Source organism: Protopterus annectens, chromosome 14.part0, assembly GCF_019279795.1.
Source record: "Protopterus annectens isolate FY-2018-M chromosome 14.part0, PAN1.0, whole genome shotgun sequence".
Taxonomy (NCBI): domain Eukaryota; kingdom Metazoa; phylum Chordata; order Ceratodontiformes; family Protopteridae; genus Protopterus; species Protopterus annectens.
In genome coordinates this window covers 547,189,717-547,213,048 of record NC_056748.1, presented here as the reverse complement: position 1 = coordinate 547,213,048, position 23,332 = coordinate 547,189,717, and the positions used below count along the sequence as shown (strand labels likewise).

Here is a 23,332-nt window from a genome sequence, read left to right as displayed (position 1 = left end):
CAGAAATAATAAGAGTATAAATACATTAGGAACAATAGAAACATTTAGAGATAAGTATAATATGCAGTTTTCAGTAGGGTGACAAACATGGATAAAACATAGTAGAAAACATCAAACTCATGCGGCTTCAATTTCCGACAATAATACACAGAGTTATGGGCTAAGTCCCTTCAAGAATTCGGACACTTATTAGAGTTTGTTTGTCTTTTGGCTTTTCCCGGTTAGGGGTTGCCACAGCAGAACTCCGGTCCACTAATGATTGGCAGTAGATTTTCACGAACGCCAAGATGCCAGCTTGATGTCCAACCTTCAATGAAGGCACGCCCATTTATGCATGTCTTTCGAATGCCACCCAACCCCGGGGAGGACATGCAGACTCCACACAGAAGGCACTCCCCGCAGTCCAGCAAAAAATCGAACAGGAGAATCTCTTGCTGTGAGGCAACAACGCTACCGCTGCACCAAGAGTATAAGATTGAAATGCTTATGGAGAGTTTGCAGGAACAGTGGGTGGTGATTAGTCGGGGTTTAAGCAGGGACACTGTCAGTGCTGTTGGAAGTGTAGTTTGAGGCTTTTTTTGAACTGGGTTAAGGAGGATCGGTGAGTAAGTTCGGCAGGTATCATATTCCAAGTTTTGCCTACTGAGTTGGCGAATAATGAGTCCCCAGCCACTTTTATGCTCTTAGTTGTTTGTACCAGCAGTTTGTCAACAGAGCGTAGTGTCCTCATATTGCTGTATGATTTGATGATCTTATTTAGTGCTGGTGTTTTTTCGGGTTGATATAGTATTTTGTGGGTTATTATAAGTTGGTTGTATCGGAGAATACTGGGCCACTCTAACCATCCTAGTTGAGTTAGGTTGATACAATGGTGGGTCCTCGAGGTAGCACCAGTAGCAAATCTAGCAATATGGTTGTAACAACTAGCAAGTTTGGTAAGGGTGGCTTGGTTCAGGTTAGTGAAGAGGGGGGAGGCATAGAGGAGGGTAGATAGTAGGTGGGACTGAGCGATAGTGGTTCTTGCAAAAGGAGTGAGGAAGGGTTTGATCCTGTATAGGGACCCCAGTTTTTTGTTGGTAGATTTGTTGGCTTGATTGACATGGATATCATATTTTAGGGTGTTATCGACTGTGACGCCCAGGAGTTTTGAGTGAGTATCTGGGGATATAATAGTGCCATTGTTGGAAATGATAGTAAAGAATGGTGAGGAGGATTTGCAGGTGGGGGAAAAGATGAGCAGTTTAGTTTTGTTGGGGTTTAATAGAAGCTGACAGTTTGCAAACCACTTTTCTACATCATTGAAAGTATTCTGGGTTAGGGTTATAAGCTCAGCTGAGGAGGAGGCGGTACATATTAAAGCAGAGTCGTCCGCGTATTGGATGCAGGTGGCCTTGGGAGTGATGGTGGGTAGGTCATTGATTAAGACTGAGAAGAGTAGTGCTCCTAGTATGGAGCCTTGGTGGACTCCTAGAGTAATGGGTAGATGTGTGGATAGGGTATTCTACCAAAAAAACGCTTGTTGTCTATCAGACAGGTAAGATTGGAACCATTTAATGAAGCTACTATTCAGTGACAGTTCCTTCACAGTGTGGAGAAGCAGTTGGTGAATAACAATACCAAGGGCCTTAGAGAGATCTAGGAAGAGAGCTGAGGTAAGTTTGTTATTGTTTCGATTGGTGTTGATAGAGTTAGAGAAGGATAGAAGGGCTGATGTGGTGCTGTGGTTTGGCCTAAAACCATGCTGAGAGTTGGTCAGCAGTTTATTTTGGGTGAGATAGTGCATTAATTGGTTCTGGATGTGGATGCACTTTTCCATAATTTTGGCCAGTGGTGATAGTATGGCTATTAGCCGGAAGTTCAAGAGGTCTAAAGAATTCCCTCCTTTATGAAGGGGAATGACATGGGAAACCTTCCAGAGAGAGGGGATAGTGGCTTCAGTCAAGGTGCAGTTTATTATTATCGAGACAGGGTTTGCAATGGCATCTGCCCCTTTTTGTAAGTATTCTGGTGGGAGGAGATCAGCTGCCAGGGTAGTGGGCTTTAGTTTGTTAATTAGAGGTCAGATGTTTGATGTAGATGCAGGTTGGAAGGTGAAAGGGAGTGTGGTAGTGGTTGTGGACGCATTTTGATAGGAGCTTGTGGGGGTAGTTGGCTAGCTAGTGACTGGATGGTTTTGGTAAAAAAGTTGTTAATGATGTTAGCGGTTTCCTCTGGGGTTTTAAGGTCACAAGTTGAGGGGGTGGGGTGGAGGTCTGGCCAGGGTGGAGCAGTTTGTTTATGCCTGCCCCAAATTTTTGAGATTTTTTCTGGTGTTTCTGCTGATGGTGTTGATAGAAGTTTTTTTTTGTCTAACAATGTGGCTTTCTTGGTATCATTCCTTAGTTGTTGGAATTTAATATGGTCAAGTGGGTCTTTGGAGGTGCGCCAATTGTCCCATGCTTTATTTCCTGCTATGATTTTGGTTTTGGTTACTTTAGAGAACCGGGGGGGGGTCTTAGTTTTGGCTCTAAAGGTGTGGGAATCTAGAATGGAGAGGAATTTAGAATTAAAGTAGTCTACAGCATCATCTAGTGGAAGTTCTTTACATATGGCCCAATTACATGCTTTGAGTTCATTCTGTAAATCAGTGGAGTTAAAGTTCTTGTTGTTTCTGATAGATTTATAAATTACTTGGTGGTGGTTATCTACTTTATGCTTAATGATGTAAAACCTCACAGGCCAGAGCGTGTGTGTGTGTGTGTGTGTGTGTGTGTGTGTGTGTGTGTGTGTGTGTGTGTCTGTGTGTGTGTGTGTGTGTGTGTGTGTGTAATATCTGTTATGTGTATGAGTGCTAGTGTGTATTACATATAAATTGTAGTCCAGTGCTCCAAAATTCCAAATAGTTCTTTTCTTCCTGATGAAAATTCATAAAAAGCACAAATTAAACATAAATTAGTCCAATTCCGCAACAGCAGACCTGTTGTGTTTTAATATAAAGCTTTATCAAATATCTGAATGTAACTAGATCTGTTTTTGTTTGGCCTAGAAATAAACAGGCTAGAGAGAAGCACTTTGCGTTAGTTTTCTGCCAATCACCAGTACCAGCATTTCTGAGAGATTGGTAGTCAGGCAGTAGAACTGAAGCAAAAGGTACTTGAACTAATGAAGTAGAGTCCCTTTAGTGCCCATAAAGTTGTTAAGATGATTTGTGGATAAAAAGTGCTAAGAACTTAAGTGAGAGATGGTAGAGCCTGATACAAAGAGATTACGCAAACTTTCAGCTTGACATTGAGATATGTCCTTATAATTTTACATGGGTCTGCTGATCACTTGATGGGCAAGATGTGAATCTTTTAACATACCACAGCTTTGCAGTGTATGCCAGGGTGCTCTGCATTAGTGGATGCAGCATCTGTCATTCTTTACATGAGGGGTAACATACATATTTACTGAGATGTGGCTGATTGAATAGTTAAATAGCATTGTTCTAACTCAGGTATGGTGCATTAGATCTTGGAACTACTTAAGGGAGCAATGAGTAATGATTAAGCACGAAGTGTAGTTAAATAAACATATATTCATACAGCAAGATTACCAGTAATCTCTAGAGCTGCAAACAGCCTATGGGGTCCGGAGATCTCCACATCCCCATTTGTAAAAGAGGAAAATGAATGGATTATCTGAAGAATGTTTTTTTTTTTTTTTTTATATTTAATAAGAATTTTATTTTAAAATAAAGCATTCTAGATTATAAGTAGTGCCTGCAAACAACTGAAATTATTAGCGGCCATGAATTCCAGTCAGCAATATACTGTATTTTTGCAGTATCAATAAAAGTTGTGATCTGATTTATCATTATTAATGAGATTTATGAAACAGTACTCCAACCACAGGGTGTTTTAAACATTCTTATTTAGAGTGGGATGGTCCAGTTTCATATCACAGAATGCATAAAGGCACCCACAAGGTTAAGAACATAAAGCAATTGGCTGATTGATCACAAGTTGTGACCCAGCTAAAATGAGTAAATAAGTCAACCTAGTTTGGCTAATGCTCTTGTCAACACATTATTTGGGGTCTTTTAATGCCCAGTGGGACTTTTTGAGTACCAGACTTTTCCAGCTTATGGCTTTGTCATGCCAGGGTCCATCCATCCATCATTTTCAGTAAGACCCAAAACCTGGTCTGTGAGGTCTAGCTGTTCAGATCTTGTGTTCATCCTGTTTACAAAACATTTGTCACATCAGATGGACGGACGTATGCTACATGTTATCTGGTCCTAAAAGTGTCATGTCAATACCTGTAGGCTTTGTATTACATTGTGGTAGTGGTCTGTACTGTTCATTTATCTTCCAGAAGAGGTTAGACTATTACTGGTTTCTGCAGAAAAGAAATGAGACATGGTGATTGTGTTGTCAGTTCCTCATTTGTGTATTGAAGCCTCTTATTTGTCTCAAGAGTTTATTTTAATTTTCTCTTTACAGATAAACTGTGTGACATTTCCTCATCCAGACACAATGCCTGAACAGCAGCTGCTGAAACCAGATGAGTGGAGCTATTGTGACTATTTCTGGGTAAGAAAAAAAAAGACTTTGCTTTGTTTTCTCTACAGATGAATCACACACTTGCCATACTACAGTTAGAAAAACTCTTTATCATGAAGAAACTGCACATATGTTATAGGAACATCAAGATTCTTAGCTACATCATGCACTACTCTGTTGAAAGTAACTACAAAGCACCAAATGTTTACCTGTAAAACAAACATTCTCTTTATTACTTTGCTTTATCTGGTGTGCATTGTTTTTCAGTTTGTTCATAAGGTCCAAGTACCTCCAAAACTTGCACATGGCCCATTTTCCCTGAATCCATAGTTTTCTGAAATGGTCTTTTCAGGAAAAAAGAGGCAAACAATTTTGTCTTTTTTGGGGGGGGGGGGGTGAAGAAGAAGGCAGCCCCAGACAGCCTTTACAAACTGGGAGACACTTCCTTTGTAACCTATTCTGTCAGCTCACTACTGCTGTTGATGCCATTATAGTTGAATCAATCTGCATCCTTCCAGTTTCAGTGCATCAATGCCTCTATGCAACCAAACTTACAGGCAAACAGTTACTGTCAAGAACCATGTTTCCTTAGCGCAGAGCAGTACAGTGACCACATGGTGGCGTAGGGCTGAGCACATGACATCACTGTATCTCTTTTCATCCGTTTCTGTTATTGGTTACTGTGTATATATATATATATATATATTTTGCTTGCACCTATTTACTTTGACAAACATGACAGCATGAGCGTTATGGACATCTAATGTGACACTTCTTTAAACTGTACCTGAGCACCTGTGCCATGTATAAAATGGGCAAATCCCCAAAGGAACCTGCAGCCTGCATCACTTAGTTGCTGTTTTACTGTGGGGACATGTGTATTTAAATATCATGTCATGTTTTTCACAAGGTTGTTCTTCTGCTGTGGGTTATTACATGATCTTCCACAAATGCATGACATCTCCAGGCTGTACCACTCTGTAATTATTAATGTCTGGAGAAGGGCCTCCCCTGTGGACTGTAATTATTGAGGTCTGGAGAAGGGCACCCCTTGTCGACTGTACTGTAATTACTGAGGTCTGTAGAAGGGTTTCCCTTGTGGATTAGTTCCACAACTACCTACTTCCAGATATCAGGGTACGTACTGCTTACAAGCAGAATCAAAGGACTTCTAGGTTTGTATTATAGTCAAAGACTGCAGCAGCTCCCTCTCCTTTCTTTACTTTATTGCCTTCATACAAAGTATTAAAGAGACCCTTGGTATTTAAACCCTTTGCTTAAGATATCCCTGCTGTGACCTGAACATAACAGAACAGTCAGCATCTATAAAAAAATAGTATAAATTGTAATATCAAATGTGACAACTTCATATATCAAAGACTCCTATTCCTGTACATCAAATACACCCTTTTGTTTATACTTAGTCTGTCAAGCTATACCTTAAAGAAAGAATAAGATGGGGGGGGGGGGGTACAAGAGTAAGAAAAGTATCCAAATTGTGAGCTTGCTTTGTTGTTGGGTGATAGATGAAACTGCCTGAATGATGCAAAAAATGACAAGAAAGGATCTGAGCAGAACATAGCCATTCAAAAATGAGGTGTAATAAGGTAATGACAGACAGACTCAGGATAAGGTTCTCCAATCTATGCTCATGTGTAGAATGTGGCTGCTTTGAATTATATTCATCACATAAGACGCATTATGTATAGGGCCTTAGTAGTGATGTCAACATGTCAGGGTTCACAGTCTGTGGTAGGGCCAGGATCAGTGTGTAATGAGGGAGATTAGCATTTAACATAAAGAAGATAACTAGAACTACGTAGCAAGAGGGAAGGTACTGCAAATTAAACTGGATGAAGAAAATAGTAGCTTAATTTATGTAAAGAAAATGATTATGATCCCCCATTCAGTATCAGAAGAAATATATGAACAATAACAGCATACAAACATTTCTGAAGTGGTAAAAACAAGCAAATAAAGTGTAATGTGATGACATCCCCATATTTACGTTCATTAGTGCACAGAAAATTCGCTGCAGCAGCAGCAGGCTGAAGCTGATGCAGTAATTAATGCCTGTAGAATTGTAGTTTAACAGAAGATTTGAAGTCAGGTCTGATGGTAGGAGAACTAGATTACCAAGGAAATGTCATATGCCTTGAAGACATCCTCTATCCAATCCTCCCATAGCCACAGGGCTTGCCCACTGAATCCTCCAGAACCAGAAGGTTTTACAGGAAATGCCCAAGCGCTGGAGGTGAGCTGCCTGTTTAATGGCTTTTGGGATTAGGTCTCATGGGAAGGTGAGCAAACTCTTACAGAACATAGGTCGAGGGTCAGTCCCTGCCCCTGTACCATCTGCAGGGACAGCTCCATGTGCTGGTATCCCATCACGTGACTTTGAATACTTGTCTGATACATATTTGAATCAACATATGCAAGGTGAGTGCAGCAGGACCATTGACTCTGGAGCTACGAGTAAGGGAAGACCCCTTTTATCCTGTGCGCTCTTGAAGTGTGATTCAGCCAATAAGACATTAGATCTGATGCAGATAAGGAATCTGTACCCATTAACCTCATCCATTGGAGGGATGCTTAGCTGATAACATTCTTTATAGAGTGGCCTGTGACACCCTTGTCCTCTTTCCAAAAACATCTCAATGAATATCTCGAAAAGAATCTACTTGTGTCTTGAGTCACCCTACCCATCTATCCTTTGGTTTTGGTTGCCATGTTTTCCACCCTGGAAACATTTAAATACTACTCTCTGTGCTCCAAAGAAATTGAATGTCCTACACAGTTCTCCATCTGCATGGAGTGTAATATTTTTTATGCGTTCATTCTAAGGCTGACTCCTACATGATATTTGAAGTCCAGTACAGGCCCCTGAGACCTCAGCAGCTTACCACCTTATTGATTTATGCAGAGTCTAAGGGTCTGGCTATGTAGGTTAAGAGGTATTTTCTAACACATAGGGGCTTGCCTTATCTGTCCAGATTTTAACATCCCTGGTAGGTAAGTTACCAGAAAAACTTTCAACCCTCCCTGATTTTGGGGCCAAAGAAGAGCTAGCTAGTTAAGATTCTCACTGAAATTCTATAGTCAGCATTAATGTGCCCTGCTGTAATTTTAACTGTAAGGATGCCATGGCTATAGCATCATACTGTGTTACATTCCTCCTTAAGATGGAATGACAAAGGTTCTGTCCCTTTAAAGGTAAGCCCGGACATATCATTCAGGGTGCCACCATCTGTGGGGAGGGCCTGTCTAAGCAGGCCTCCCAGGACTTTGTTGTAAGAAGAAACAGCCTTTATTCTAGGTGAGTTGGATTCACTATCCCCTTGGCACCTGCCACTTCTTCCTGTATCCCAGGCAAGTTTCACAGAAAGAAAACCCTCCCCCTTTCACAGAATGTGAAAACTTTCCAAGTGTCAATCAGTTCTGTTTTCATAGCTGTTCTGACCCAAGTCATCCAGAAGGGTGATTTTTCTGCCTTTTAGTCCAGTCATGCCTGTGCTACAGGACTGTCAATGAAATATAGTTCCCTGAATTTGCACTGTTTTGCAAAGCCATTCCTAATTGTTCATGAGGTATTGATGGACTCAGGATGGTCAGCTTCTTAGTATTTTGTGGTCTTCCCTCAGTAAAGTTTCCAGTCAGAGACCACGCTGCCTTGATATAGTGCTTGGGATAGCTGAGAATCTACTCTCCTGAGCAAACATTCCAAAAAAAATGTCTGAGGAAGCGTGGTTGTACCCACGCAAAAGCGCTTACCGTTACCCACTGTTATTTGGATTAAAGAACTTTTTATTCTACATTTACTACGTTCATTGGCTTACTTTATGGATTACTGACTGTGTTTTAATTCATTATCTGGCTGCATCGTGGTAGAGATCAGGTTTCTGTGTTTTGCTCCTGAGCAAACATGGAAACTCTTCCCCATCTGAAAGAGACCAAAAGATTTTCTTCCATCTCTTCTTGGTATTCACTGAGATGGGAGACTTCTCTTCCATTCTTAACCTCAGCAATGTTACTGAAAACATCCAGTATATCAAGTTCCAGATGGTGATTTTCCAGAGGTTTATGCTGTCTGTTGCTGTAGGAAGCTTGGATGATGTCACTGAACACTGATGAGCACTTTCTGTTATGTCTGTGTTTGGGGTCTGCACAGGAGATTCTTTCATATCACTTGGAGTGGGCATCACATCTAGTAAGAAATTATGCCATTTAATCTATCCTTTATGCCTAGATCATCTACTAAGGGGCTAGCTTATGTCAGAAGAAGACTTGCGAGTGGAGGACCTCCATGTGTTTCCTTATCAAGATGGCCAATTCCTGGTGGTCACACTAGAGACTCACTTGTTGCATATTTATCTTGGGTATTCCCATGGTTGCAGACCCTAGGGATTGTCACAAAATGAAATTAGTCTTTTCTGAGTGTCGCTTTCGATTTTGTTCATCAGAACAGTGCTTGGTATTTATCATTGTCTGCTCTTTTTGTCCACTGATAGAGCCAGGAGGTCATGACCTTGACAGTTTGGATGAGGATACAGCAAAGGATTCAAGCTGATACTCCCCTGGGTTTATGGTGGCTACATTCTTCAAAGTGGCTTTTTTCAATTTTTCCTGATTGACAAGTTTCCCTTCCAGTGAGACTGCTGATTATGCAGCTCTTATATTTGTCATGTATAGAATAATTTTTGGTGCCCTTCACCTCTGCTTGCATGAGCTAAGAGTTACAGACCTTTATTTTATAAGAAAGTAAACTATATTTATCATTCACAAAGGTAGGAGACTTCTCAGGACCAACCTTCATCTCTCCCAGAAGGGCTAGCAAGACTTGATTTAAGATATTTCACTTGTCCCACTCTTTTATTCCAACAGCAAAAACAGAAAAGATAAGGCCTTTCACTCCACGATGCATATTGCCAGCTTACGTTTTGCATGAAAAAGGTGCCTGAGTTCAGGAGGAAAGAACAGCTGCTTCTCTCCTTTGCTTCAAGGAGGGAGGCAAGGGCTTTCTGTGGCTAAGCAGTCCTTTTCCAAGTTTTTTTTTGTTAAAAACAAATTTGGGTTTGCCATTAACTGTGTAACTAACCATTAGAAAATGCTACTGTCAAAGACCATTCCACCAATAGTGTAGCTGCTTCTTTATCTTGTTTCAAAGATTCCATTGTGGACATTTGTGCAATGACCTTTTGGCTGTCAGCTCACCCCTTTGTCAAACATTATTGCTTGGACCATATGTCCATAAGCTGGGGTTCATTTATATTTTGTTGAAGGACTGAGCCTTATGATTTTTTTATTTTGTTTTTTTTCCCACAGTTGGAGGCGCATGAGAGGTTTACTGCCACTACTTGGGATTCTTCACAAGAGTTATCCCCCATTAAGAGGAGCCCCAGTATGAGATGTAACACCTATATACTCACCATATCAGCTGAGCTGTGAAGAAGTCCTGTGCAGCACTTGTCACTCTTCATCTGACCATTTTGCTAGGATGACCCTTTCATCCATAGGTTGTGGTCACTTTATGTTGTAGAAGTCTAGACATTTTTTGCATGTTCTTGTATCTTTTTTATTTAGCAGTTTGTGATGCTCACTGGGTGGAAGTTGGATTGCTAAGCCTATGGGCTAGGAGTGGTCTGATCTCTTGGTCTTTGATATTAAAGCATGCATCAGCAGGAACATGCACACTGTGAATACTGAAATAGAAGCTGGAAGTAGTGGAGCGAAGTTTTGCAGGATCTGTAATCCCATCTGTTAACCTCTATAGAGGAGTCTGTCACAGATCAGCTGGTATGCGGAGTACAGGAACACAACAGAAGATCGGTGCACTAAAGTTTGACATTAAGTATGAATATTAATGTGCAGTTGTGTGCTCTCTTTCTGTCTCTCTACATATATATGTATATATTTATATAAATATATATATATATATATATATATATATATATATATATATATATATATATATATATATATATATATATATTCAGATTGAAGTATCCTGGAAAATTCCCCTTACCCTGAGGTAGAGCAATCTTCCATTTAGTATGTCTAAGAAGAAGGGGGTGAGAGATGCAGCCTGCTATATCAGGAGGCTCTGGGGAGTAAATATGCATGCTCTAACACTCCAATAGCGTGTTTCAGTTTTCACTGTTTTCCATTTGCTCTGACCAGTAGTGTTCAGACATCAAGGGTTTTTTTGTGTTCAATGCATTTCAGTGGGGGAAACTAATTTTTATTGAACATCCATGAAGAAATGCCCCACATTTATATAAAAGTTCATTATTTGTTACAGTAACTTCCATAAAAACTACAAGTAGATGTCTATTTACAGTTTGTTATATCATTTAAGACAAAAATGGAATGGTAAAAGTGTATCAAATCTGTCCAATATGGCTTTTGTAAGCCATCCGACAGCAGCTCTTCCAAAAAAAAATAAAGAAAGAGACAGAGACAGACCCCATAGGTCCAAACCTACTAACAATGCTTCCATTAAGCTAGTTGTCAGTCCTCCGGTACTCACTAAGGCACTTTTGCAGCCCCCGATGCCTGCTTCTGTTGATTCGCAGGCCACTACCGGGACCCTTTTGGAGTCTGGTATGCCACAACACTCTTCTTCAGCTAAGGATCCTGTGGTCGTATCCACCTTGGATGGGTCCGGAGCTGCTGATCAGGCACCAGCTTCCGAGGAAATCCTTCACACTACCGAATCTCAACTCAAACCGACATCTTCTTTTGCGACTACCATTCTTTCAAAAATGACTGAGTTTCATAGGCCCAGGGTTCGAACCACACCCAAGAAACCGTCGACCCACTCTCAGGCGCCTGCTACCTTGCCTCAGTCTCAAATGCTTAAAATGGCAGAAGACCTTATCATGCTGATCAGGGGAAGCCAAGCTACCCCCTCAAAAAGGAAAAGAGATCTGTCCCCTGTAGTTTTGTCTGAACAAGAGTCAGATGAATTTGATGCATCTGACTATGAAGACATGCAACCCCTCTCTACTTATGAGGATTCTGATTCAAAGGACTCCATTCCTTCAGCCTCTCCCCCAGAGGATTTTTCCTTTGGGAAAACCCTGCATACTTTAAGGGAGAATTTCCAATGGGAGAGTCAGGACTACCCTCAGTCTAAAAATGAGACTCAGGGAATTCCTAGATCTTCCGCAACAAAGACCTTTGGCCATCCCCTCAGTCCTGGATGTTGTGGATGATGTTTTCCTTGAATCCAGCTTGACTCCTGAGTCCCTACCTCCTGCTCCCAGAAAACCAGACAGGCACTATAGAGTCCCTGACTCACACAAATACATTTTTAAAAATCAAACAGCTGACCCTGATGTCATTTCTCAAAGGCCAAAATGGATTAAAGCAACATCTGCTAAGAATCCCACACCCTCAGACAGGGATTCCCGAGCATTGGACAGATGGGGTAAAAAAGTATACACCTCAGCTACTCTTGCTATCAGCACTAAATTGTCAGTTCCATATGCTGAAATTTCAGCAACATACCTTGGGACTCCTTAAACAAAAAATGTTTTCCCTTCCTGCTTGGGCAGAATCTAAAGATTTATAAAACTTAATGCATTCTGCAAGCCAAGTAACTAAACACAATTTGCACTGTAGTTTTGACACCCTAGAAGCCTCTTGCAGGGCAGCAGTCACTGGATCTGTCATTAGAAGACATGCATGCTTAAGGAAGAACCCCTGCCAGACCATGTCATATCTAAATTGTTGGATGCCCCCTTGCACAAAGATAATTTATTTGGCACTAAGGCAGAAGAGGTCTTAAAAAAGATGAAAGAAAAAGCAAAATCTATGCAAACAGTTAAGGATTTCTTACAAGTCCATCTCACTAGATTCAGCAGGCATTGTCCCTCCAAGTTACTGGTCCTTTCCTGCTCCGAGTATACCAGCCCAGCCTAGGCCCCATGGAAACAGAACCACCCCCCCACCCCAGACAGCAGCCCCAGGGAATGCAGAGATCTAAGCAGTGGACTACCTCTACTTTAAAACCAGGGAGTTCTAAGCCACCCCCTTATGGTAAAAACTCACAATGACTCACCTCCTCCACCTCCCCCCTCTGCCCACCTTCACTTACCCCTAAGAGGAAAACTCTCATTTCACTCAATCACCTGGGCCACCATAACCAAGGACCAATGGGTTCCAAACATTGTGTGTCAGGGATACAGATTTTCTTCCCATATGCTTCCAACCCCAAAAGGATTCCCAGATATACCACTAAATCAGTGGGCAAAGGCTCAAAAGCAAATCCTTTTCATTTTCTCTATGATAGCAGTAGAGCACGTTCCTGCAGAACAGATAGGCCAAGGCTTCTACTCCAGACTTTTTCTGGTGCCCAGAAAAGAGGGCACCCAGCGCCCCATCCTTGAGCTATCAATTCTAAATACCTTCCTGGTGATCCCAAAATTCAAAATGCTCACCCTCCAGCAGCTGCTATCCATGCTCTCCAAGGACACTTGGCTAACTACCCTAGATCTAAAAGAGGCCTACCTCCATATTCCTATCAGGGAATCATGCAGGACATATCTCCACTTCAGGGCAGGATCTCAACAATTTCAGTTCTCTGCACTTCCCTTTGGCTTATCTACTGCTCCCAGAGTTTTTACAAAATGTCTGGATCCAGCCATTGCCTTTTGCAGACAAAGAAATATTCAAATTTACCCATACTTAGATGACTGCCTTATTCAGGCAGACAGCCAGGAAAAGCTGCTGAAGCACCAGGCCTTTGTAAAGACCCTACTAACTTCCCTAGGGTACACAATCAATGAAAATAAATCCAAACAGGTGCCCACCCAAAGGATGAACTTCCAAGGAGCAAGTCTGAACACAGCATCCCAGATGGTATCCCTTATACCAGAGAAACAAATTTTCCTGACAGCCTACTTCTCTCAACTAGCCACCAGGCCCCAGCTATCTGCAAGGAAGGTCTTGCAAGCTCTGGGGTTCATGACATTTTGCATAGTACTCATTCCATATGCCAGACTGCATATGAGGAAACTTCAGTGGTACCTATAGAACCTTTGGTGTCAACACTCTCAAGACCTGGAAACTCTTCTACCTATAATTCCTTGCCTCAGAAATGAGTTTTTTTGGTGGGCAACAGCATGCTCCCACAAGGGACTGCCCTTCTCTCCCACCCACCCAGACCCTCACCACAGACTACACTTGGGGAACACACCTGGATGGCAGGTGCATACATTGTCAATGGAGCCCTCAGGAAATCTCTCTGCACATCAGTCAAAAAGAGATGATGGCTGTGCAGCATGCCTTGATAACTTTCAAACCCATTCTCTCTCCAGGGGTTCTCCTGATCAAAACAGACAACGCCACTGTGATGTGGTACATAAACAAGCAAGGAGGGACTCACTCCTACCCTCTATGCAGGCTGGCCATGACCCTTTGGCTCACAGCCTCTTCCATGCAACTACACCTGTTCGCACAATTCCTACCAGGCTCTCTCAACTCTCTGACAGACCAATTAAGAAGAAACCTTCTGGATCCACATGAGTGGCAATTCAACAGAAGTACCTTCAACCTGATAACTCAGAAATGAGGAACCCCGAAGGTCAACCTCTTTGCCTCTCACACCAAACATCAAGCGCAGAAATTTCTGCACTAGGGAGCATCACTGCATGGCATGGAAAGTGGATGCCCTGTCCTTCCCTTGGGTCAATCTATTGGTCTATGCCTTTTCTCCCCTACCTCTCATCCTCAGGGTGCTGCTCAAAATAAGGGAGGAAAAACCAAGGACTATTCTTATTGCTCCAGACTGGCCCCAGCAACACTGGTACCCCTTGCTGCACAGCCTGTCCCTGCTGCCTCCATGGCATCTTCCTCAGATTCCAAACCTCCTGACCCAGAGAGAAGGGGAATTCATGCATCCCAAATTAAAACTTGAACAATGCTATAACAAAGTTTCTAAATTTACAGCAAATACCACTTTCAGAACCCACCACTATTAAGCACTAAATAGCCTAAATTGGTTAGAAAGTACAGTTGTGTACACTTACCATAAATGTAGATGTTTGAGTGTATTCACTGTTGCAGTCATCACACTTAGGTTATCCCTGCCAGGGTAGCCCTCGGCTGGCCCGAATACCAGTGGCTTAGTATTTCTGCGTAGGTTGCTGTCGTTTGAGGACTATCGTCAAGTCATCAGTAGTATAATGTAAGGCAGCCGATGCCATTACATCAGTTTTTCTTGCAGACACTCAATTTGGCAGTTTGGCTTATTCCCTAACCCCGAACCAATCTACCATCCTCAGTAAACAGGTTCTGGATGTTATCCGTGAGGCCAGACATCTTACCACCAGAAAGTCTTATGCAGACAAATAGAAAAGGTTCTACACCTGGATCCAGGCTAAGGGAGCCAGTACAGCACCGCCCTCCATCCCTCTCATGCTGGATTACTTACTGACCTACTATACAGTGGTCTCTCTTTCTCCTCTATAAAAATTCATGCCTCTGCTATTTCTGCTCATTTTCCCACTGAGCAGCCCCTTTTCTTATACCCTTTGATCAAACAGTTTCTCAGAGGGACTAGCAACTTGAGGCCCCCCCGGAAGGACACCAACACCAGCTTGGGACCTTAACTTTGTCTTGGAAAAGCTCACCCTGCCCACTTTTGAACCAGCTTTTTCTGCAGATCCAAAATTTTTCTCCTGGAAGACAGTTTTCCTTCTGGCCATCACTTCAGCCAGAAGAGTCTCTGAGCTGCTAGTACTCATGGCTATGGAACCCTTCATCATCTTCCATACAGACAGGGTATCCCTCAGAACTAACTCATTCTTCATGCCCAGGGTGGTGTCCAGTGTGACTCTCAACCAATCCATTCATCTGCCCACCTTCTTTCCTAATCCCCAGAACAAGGGGGAAAGCATTCTTCACTCTTTAGATGTGCACAGACAGCTCAGATTCTATCTGGAGAGGACAAAATCCTTCAGAAAGTCTAATCAATTGCTGGTTAGCTTTGCTACAGAGGCAGAAGGCAAAGCCATTTCCAAGCAAACCATTTCCAAATGGATTGTACACTGCATCCATTTCTGCTACAAACAGCATGGAAAGCCTCCCCCCAAGGGGTCAGGACACACTCCACCAGAGAAGCCTCCACCTCTGCAGCTTTCCTAAGAGGAGTCCCCACCAGAGACATCCTGGAAGCTGCCTTCTGGACATCTGTTCACACTTTTACCAAGCATTAACACCTGCCTCTCTTCTCCAAATCCAGGTCAGGGTTTACCTCTGCAGTCTTGAAGGGCATCCTAGCCATCCCCTGGTTTCCTTGACTGCCTCCACCCATTTCCTCAGCTTTGAGAATCTACCCAAATGTGATGACTGAAACATGAAGAACAGTGCAGGTATGTACAATTACCATAAATGTAGATGTTCTAGTGTATTCACTGTTGCAGTCCTATTTTCCCTCCCTTCATCCCCATTTATTCTCTTTCTTTCCTTACAAGGGACATATTGGTATTTATTTTCCACTGGTGGGTTTCTTCCACCAGAACCTGGCCTCCTACTTTGGGGGCTCCTGACAGGTTAGGGCAAGAAAAACTGATGTAATGGTGTTGGCTGCCTTACTTTATACTACTGACAACCTGACGTCAGTCATCAAGCGACAGCAACTTACGCAGATATACTAAGCCTCTTGGATTCGGGCCAGTCAAGGGCTACCCTGGCAGGCATAACCTAAATGTGATGACTGCAACCGTGAATACACGCGAATATCTTAGATTTATGATGTGTATACAACTGTACTTTATAACCAATTTAGGCTTTTTAGTGCTTAACAGTGGTGGGTTCTGAAAGTGGTATTTGCTGCAAATTTAGAAACGTTGTTATAGCATTGTTCAAGTTTTAATTTTTGTGAAACTTGGAGGTTAGTAAGGATAGGACCACCATAAAGATGTTTTTGGAGGAGATAAGTAGTGGCAAGTGTAGTTTTAGTTGCGTCGGTAACAGCGTCTTTGGCTCTGTAAAGCATCCCTAGTTTTGATGATTTTTTTCTAATGCAGTTTTGTATATGCAGGTTGAATGTACGATTAGCCAGTGTCACCCTTAATAATTTGCTATTAGATGTGACTTCAACGGTTGTAGTATCGATAGAGAGGACTTTAAATTTTGTTTTTTCATGAGAGGGATTTGGGGAAAAAAGTAGTAGTTTGGCCTTTTTTTGGATTGAGCAGAAGTTTTGAGTTATGAATTAATATTTCAGTGGCTGTTAAAGCTTCCTGAGTAATTTTTTAGGTGTACCATGTTGTCAGATATACAAATAAGTGTGTAATCATCTGCATATTGTAATAGGGTGCCCTATTGTGTGGATGTATAGAGAGTGTTGGTGAAAATTGATAAAGAGAAGGGGACCAAGGATAGAGTGTTGGTAACTGGGAGGGTAAAGAGAGAGTGCGGAGTGGCATTTTACTGACTGACACCCTTTAGATAGGTAGCTTTTGAACCACAGGAGGGTGGGCTGAGAGAGACCTAGTGAGGACATTCGAAGTAGAAGTTTGCTGTGACAAACTGTGTCAAAAGCTTTAGACAAGTCTAGAAATAAAGAAGAGACTAATTTGCCATTATCTCTAGCTTTATTGACAGTATCTTTATATGTTAGAAGGACAGTGCTAGTACAGGCAGTCCCTGGGTTAAGGACAAGATCCATTTTTTAGTCTGTCCTTAAGCTAAATTTGCATGTAAGTCGAAACATGTACATGGAATGTTCTACTATACTGTACAGCAGTACAATACAGTACAGAAGAACTTTCCATACAAAAAAAAATATGTTAAGCTTACATTTTTTTAAGCATAACTTTACATTTCTGTACTACAGGCATCACCCATGAATGTTTTCCACTCTTTTCTGAACTTTCAGACCTCTGCCAGACCTCCTACTGTCACCTAGACCCTAGTGAGCCACAATGTAATTTGCCCATTCTACTGTACAATACAGTAACTGCTTCAATACTATGTCCTGTACAAGCCAGCAGTCTTGACCAATCAAATCGCCAAAACAGCGATCTCTTAACCAGTAGGATCTCTTGTTCTCTGTGAAGTTGGAAGTAACTACTCTAACAAGATGTGTGAGCAGCTTCATGAACAGGCAAAACGGGGAAAGGAAAGTACAAAATAAGTCTTCATTTTAAGGTAAGATTTGGGCAACTTTAAAGATTTTGATTTATTTTCACATTACTTCTGACATTTCAGCAGCCCGTTCTTATCTATAGGTTGTCTGCAAGTCATATGTCTGTAACTCTGGGACTGCCTGTACCATGGGAAGGATGGAAACCATGTTGTGCAGGGGACAGGAGTTTTTCTTGTAGGAGATAGTCTAGCAATTATTTTTGAGTACATTTTTCAAGTATTTTGGCGAGGGCATATAACATTGCTATATGTCTAAAGTTGTTAAAGTCTGTTGAATTTCCTCCTTTGTGAAGAAGGATAATATGTGACTTTTTTCCAGAGAGAAAGGGAATGTGTTATTCCTGGACTGACCTGTTTATAAGGATTGAGACAGGATAGGCAATGCTATTGGCTGCTGTTTTTGGCTACTCACTTGGAAGGTCATCAGCTGAAGAAAAGCATGGTTTAAGTTTAAGAGCATTATATAGGATGTAGGCACAGGTTTGAAGGTGAAAGTGGATGTGGTGATATGTGTCTGTTGGTCAGGGTTGGGATTAGCTGTTGAGAAATCTTTGGTTAGAGATGTTATATGCTATATATTATGTATACTGTAAAATAAGCTATAGCTATATACTAAAAAAATAAGAGTTGAACTGTATTGCAGTTTCAAGTGGTGCATTATCGGAAGAGGGGACTGGGTAGAATTTTTGACCGGGATGTAAGATTTCTTTAATGGATGTCCAAAAATATTTAGGGTTATGTTTAGTATTATGCTGAAGGGTATTACAGTGTAGTTTTTGTCTTTATGTATTTGCTTTTTAGTACAGATGCTAAGCATTCTGAAGTTTTTAAGATATTTTGGTGTTTTATGTCTTTGCCCTTCTTTCCATGCTTTTTCTCTATCCTGCATTAGTATTCTACTCTTTTTGGACAGCCAGTTTGCATTATTTGTGTTTAGTCTCCTCCTTCTAGGAGGTGCAAGGCTATTTAGGATGTTTAGAAAGTTTGTATTGAATTAATTTACAGTATTGTCTAAGGGGAGGATTTTTTTTGGAAGTTCCATTTAAAAGATGATTGTGTAGTAATGAACATTTCTGGGTTAAACTTTGAAAGGTTACATGTTGTTTTATAAATATGCTATTTAAGTGGATGTATCAGATGTCTATTCCTATAGATTGGGAGATGATCACCGAGAGAGTCTGACACTGTATATTTTGGGGTCTAGTAATAGGATCCAGTCTAATAAGGAATTTGATGTCTTGTTATAATGCGTGTGGCTGTTAATTAGTTGTGTGAAATCATATAGGTTCATGCTAGATGTAGGGGAGTTCAAGTTTATGTCCAACCAATTGACATTCACATCACCTAATCATATTTTTTTCTTGTGAAAATGTTATGGATATCCAGTATAGGATATCTTCCAGTATAGCTATATTTCACCAAGTGGGATATAAAGGACAGTAATACATAGTTTATAATTATTTATTTTGAGAAAAACAGTAGGAAGCTCTGCTGAACTGAATTTTGCGTACTGGTTTGCTGTAAGCGGAAATGTGGTAATTGATGGGAAATATTAAAGCAATACCACTAACTTTCCTCTTTATACTGTCATTACAAATGATATTATAGCCAGGAAGTATACCTTTGGATTTGTTTATGCTAGATTTAAGCCAATTTTCAGTTGCAGCGAGAATGTCAGGCTTATGTTGGGTAATCCAGGCATGTAGTACAGTAGTTTTATTTCTTATGCTTCTAACATTTATTGCAGCACAAATTAGATCACTAGGGTTGGAGATTGGCTGTTGTTGGGTTAGAGCAGCGTGTGGAAGGGAATTCACTTTGTGTTCATTGTGATAGGTGGCAAGATTAGGGTGTATAACTCCTCCTAGTAGGATTTTAATATATTTGAGAATTATGCATACTTGTTTTTTGAAGAGGATTCTTGCACTTAATTATGTTTTGGTTTGAGTTGAAGTGCAGTTAGCCTATATCAGGATATATAAGTATGGATCAGTGGTGGGACAGATGTAATATATTATTGAGTCGTGGAAGGGTGAAAGATGGCACAGTACTTGGAGAAGAATAGAGAATAAGCTGAAGAGTAGCATAATTAAGTACAAAATGTGAATTTTATAGATGTCAGGTAGTGGTGGACTAGCAATGAAGAAGGAATTGAGAAGTTACTGGGCAGTAGATTCAGTGATGGTGGATTCTGAAAGCAGGTTCAGGGCAGGTAAGAAGAGAAGTATTTTCTATAAAAGAAGAGAGTTGGGTTGTCTTGTTATATGTGTAGATAATGAAGATTGACAGAAAGTAGATGTTTGAGCAAATCCTCTAGACCTGACCTGAAAATATAAATATAAGCTTATAAAAATGTTGGCCTAAATACAGAGGACTGTGATCAGCTGTCCAGTCTCAACCAACTTGTTATGTGTTTGAGACATGAATGCCAAGCAATTCACCTTGAGAACAAACTTGAGAGGTGAATTTTGTCATCCATATCAAGAGCACATAACTGCTTAATTATGATCAGACAGATCAGATTTACAGTTCTTTGTAGTACATGTAGTGTCCGCTGCTCCAATGTACTGCTAATTGTAGAAGACAATGGTGTAGCTTTACAGATTTGAAAGCCTTAAAACACTTAGCACTGCCGCTTACACCAGTGGTCAGCGTCAAAGTTTTCATCTGATAGACTGACAGCTTTAAAATCTGTTAAGTACTTCAGTGCTTGTATTGCCACAAAACATGTTTTCCAGCTTCCAAATAGTGTCACCATTTTCTAGTGTTGTTCTTTAATGGATCTTTTCACAGCTGTAGCAGCTAGAGTAGCACACCCTAAGACAACTTTCACAGCTGTAGCAGCTAGAGTAGCACACCCTAAGACAACTTTCACAGCTGTAGCAGCTAGAATAGCACACCCTAAGACAACTTTCACAGCTGTAGCAGCTAGAATAGCACATCCTAAGACAACTTTCACAGCTGTAGCAGCTAGAGTAGCACACCCTAAGACAACTTTCACAGCTGTAGCAGCTAGAGTAGCACACCCTAAGACAACTTTCACAGCTGTAGCAGCTAGAGTAGCACACCCTAAGACAACTTTCTGGGCACTCGCATGAGTGCAGTACAGATACTGATTAATGAAGCCATCCTAAACTGTGTAAGTGTGTGCTAGTAACTGTTGTAAGCTGCTTGTTACAGTTGTAAAAAGCAGTAGTTTGCTATAGCTAAAGGACTTTTTGGTCTTTAACATTGAATTGGGGTGGGGGTGACAATTTGAAGAATGCAAATTGGGCCAAATAACCTATCTGTGATTCTGGCTAGTTTTTTTGGTGTTTGAGACTAGATCATGATATCCTGAAATTTGTGTATAGCAAAACATATATACTGCTTTGATATTAGACATAAATGTTTTTTTTCCTGATTTTGGAGCATATTCAGTACACTGTATACTGCAAGTTAGTATGTGTTACAGTTGCTGATGCAGTGTAGTTCTAAAAGATTTCAAATGCTTCTTTGAAACATGTTTTTACAGGATCAATCATAATTTAAAGTACGTTGTTATACACTTTCAGCATCGCTTTGGCAACTGTGGATATACCGAAGATTATTTATCTTCCCTGCCTGCATGAGGTACAAAGTCTTTGTAATGGGGTTGCAAGAGAGAGAATACCATTTCAGTAAATAGTCATTTAGCAGGACATTTTTCAGGTGTACATAGGATAGCATGTGCTGAGAGGAGCACTGTTAGTATTAACTTTAAGCCACTTTATATGTTTTAAGGAATGCACATCTAGCAATGAAGTGCTAGCTTTGCCTGGTAGTAGTACTTTTACCATTTACTTTTTGCTTCACCCATATTTGAGTAAATATATAATTTTAAAGAACGTGTTTCAAAATTGAACAAAAGTGGCTTCAGATTGATATAAGATTCCAGGTATTAATGATAGGTGTTTGTAATGTTTACTGTGTAAAATAATTACTTTACAAAGGAGGAGGAAAACTGCTATCAGAGCACCAGGAAAACATCCAGAAATTCATGTCAAACTTCCTTTGAGTAAAGTACTAATGTCTACACTCTTATCCTAACAGAAAATAGCTTTGCTGTCAATAAAGAGAGGGATATAATATTAGTTAATGCAAATATATAAGGCTCGGAGTTGTTAGTGAACTGCTCCCATGTAATTAAGGGTACAGGGATTTCTTCCACCTCCATTTGAATACTGCGTGATTGTGCAAATCCGTTTAACAGACAGTAATCCCATGTTGTCCCTGACAAGGGACAATTCTATCCAGTGGGTAGCCATTCTTAGCCCATGAAGACTGAAAAGAAAGAAAGAAATTTAATAAATTAAGCATTTTAGTGGAATAGTAGAGTATATAAAAAAGAAGGTAGCAGATGAAGGGCACCAATATTAAACAAGTTCTAACAGATTCATAGAAAGGAATATTTTTACATCCTTCTGCATTAAAGCAAGCCAAAAAGTAAAAAATCCCTCTTAAAGTCTCATAAAAGCACAGAAAAAAAATGGCTACTGTTAACAGATTCTGTTCACTAAAACAAATGCTTCCAAGCAGGAAAAAAGATGCAGCTGAAAAACAAAATGGGCAGGAAGTCAAGAAAGAAAAAAAAAGAGCACATACCATTTCTAGATCTATAGATGGTATTACCAATTAAAATGCCCAGGTATGTACAATTTTAAAATGGAAAACTCTGAAAAAAATGATGTCATATACTTGTTCTGTCTTGATTAATGCATTTGACACTAAGATACGATTTCTTCAAAGCAAAGTGTCAGAATAATAACGCAGTTTATTACACGTGGTAATCAGATCACAAAAAACTTAGTCTGACTTTATTCAAGTTGTAATATGCTTATTAAATGTTGTAATTGTGGGTCTATAGTAGCAAAGCAAAAAACCCTATGCGTGAATACCAAAACATAGACCCCTATACCGTGAACCGCGAAAATCCCGAATGCACTAAACCGCGAAAAAAAAATATCGAACTGTTATAGTCGGCCAACCCCACCACCTGCTACATACTACCTACCCAAACAAAATAAATAAACCACATACATACACTAACCAAACCCTACTTCTAGCCTAAACTAAAGCACCAAAACCCTACCTCCAACATTACACTAAACCCCACAAACACAACTGTCTATGCACTCTCCTTAACCCCTCCCTAACCCTAAGGTCCGTAACTACCACACACATCCCCTACAGACATACACCTAAACAGAATAAAAGCACCAAAACGCTACCTCCAACACTACACTAAACCCCACAAACACAACTATCTATGCACTCTCCTTAACCCCTCCCTAATCCTAAGGTCCGTAACTACTGCACACATTCCCTACAGACATACACCTAAACAAAACTAAAGCACCAAACCCCTACCTCCAACACTACACTAAACCCCACAAACACAACTATATATGCACTCTCCTTAACCCCTCCGTAAGGTGTATAACTACCGCACACATCCCCTACAGACATGCACCTAAACAAAATAAATAATACACATACATACACTTAAAAAAAACCCGTACACCTAACACTTCACTAACTCTTACATACAGTACCTAACTATGCACTTACCTTAACCCAAATCCTAACACTAAAGTCCTATGTATTGCACAGTTACCCTACGGAGCTGTACCGCA

At 40.7% G+C, this 23,332-nt stretch overlaps 1 protein-coding gene across 1 annotated transcript in view; it reads left to right on the top strand.

The window, feature by feature from the left end:
• The window catches only part of GAS7 (growth arrest specific 7), a 2,864,621-nt gene that overhangs the window by 2,081,975 nt on the left and 759,314 nt on the right, over positions 1–23,332 (top strand). Inside the window, exon 6 of the mRNA XM_044056293.1 lies at positions 4,464–4,553. Coding sequence (XP_043912228.1) covers positions 4,464–4,553 — 90 coding nt within the window. The remainder of the gene's footprint in view (positions 1–4,463; positions 4,554–23,332) is intronic.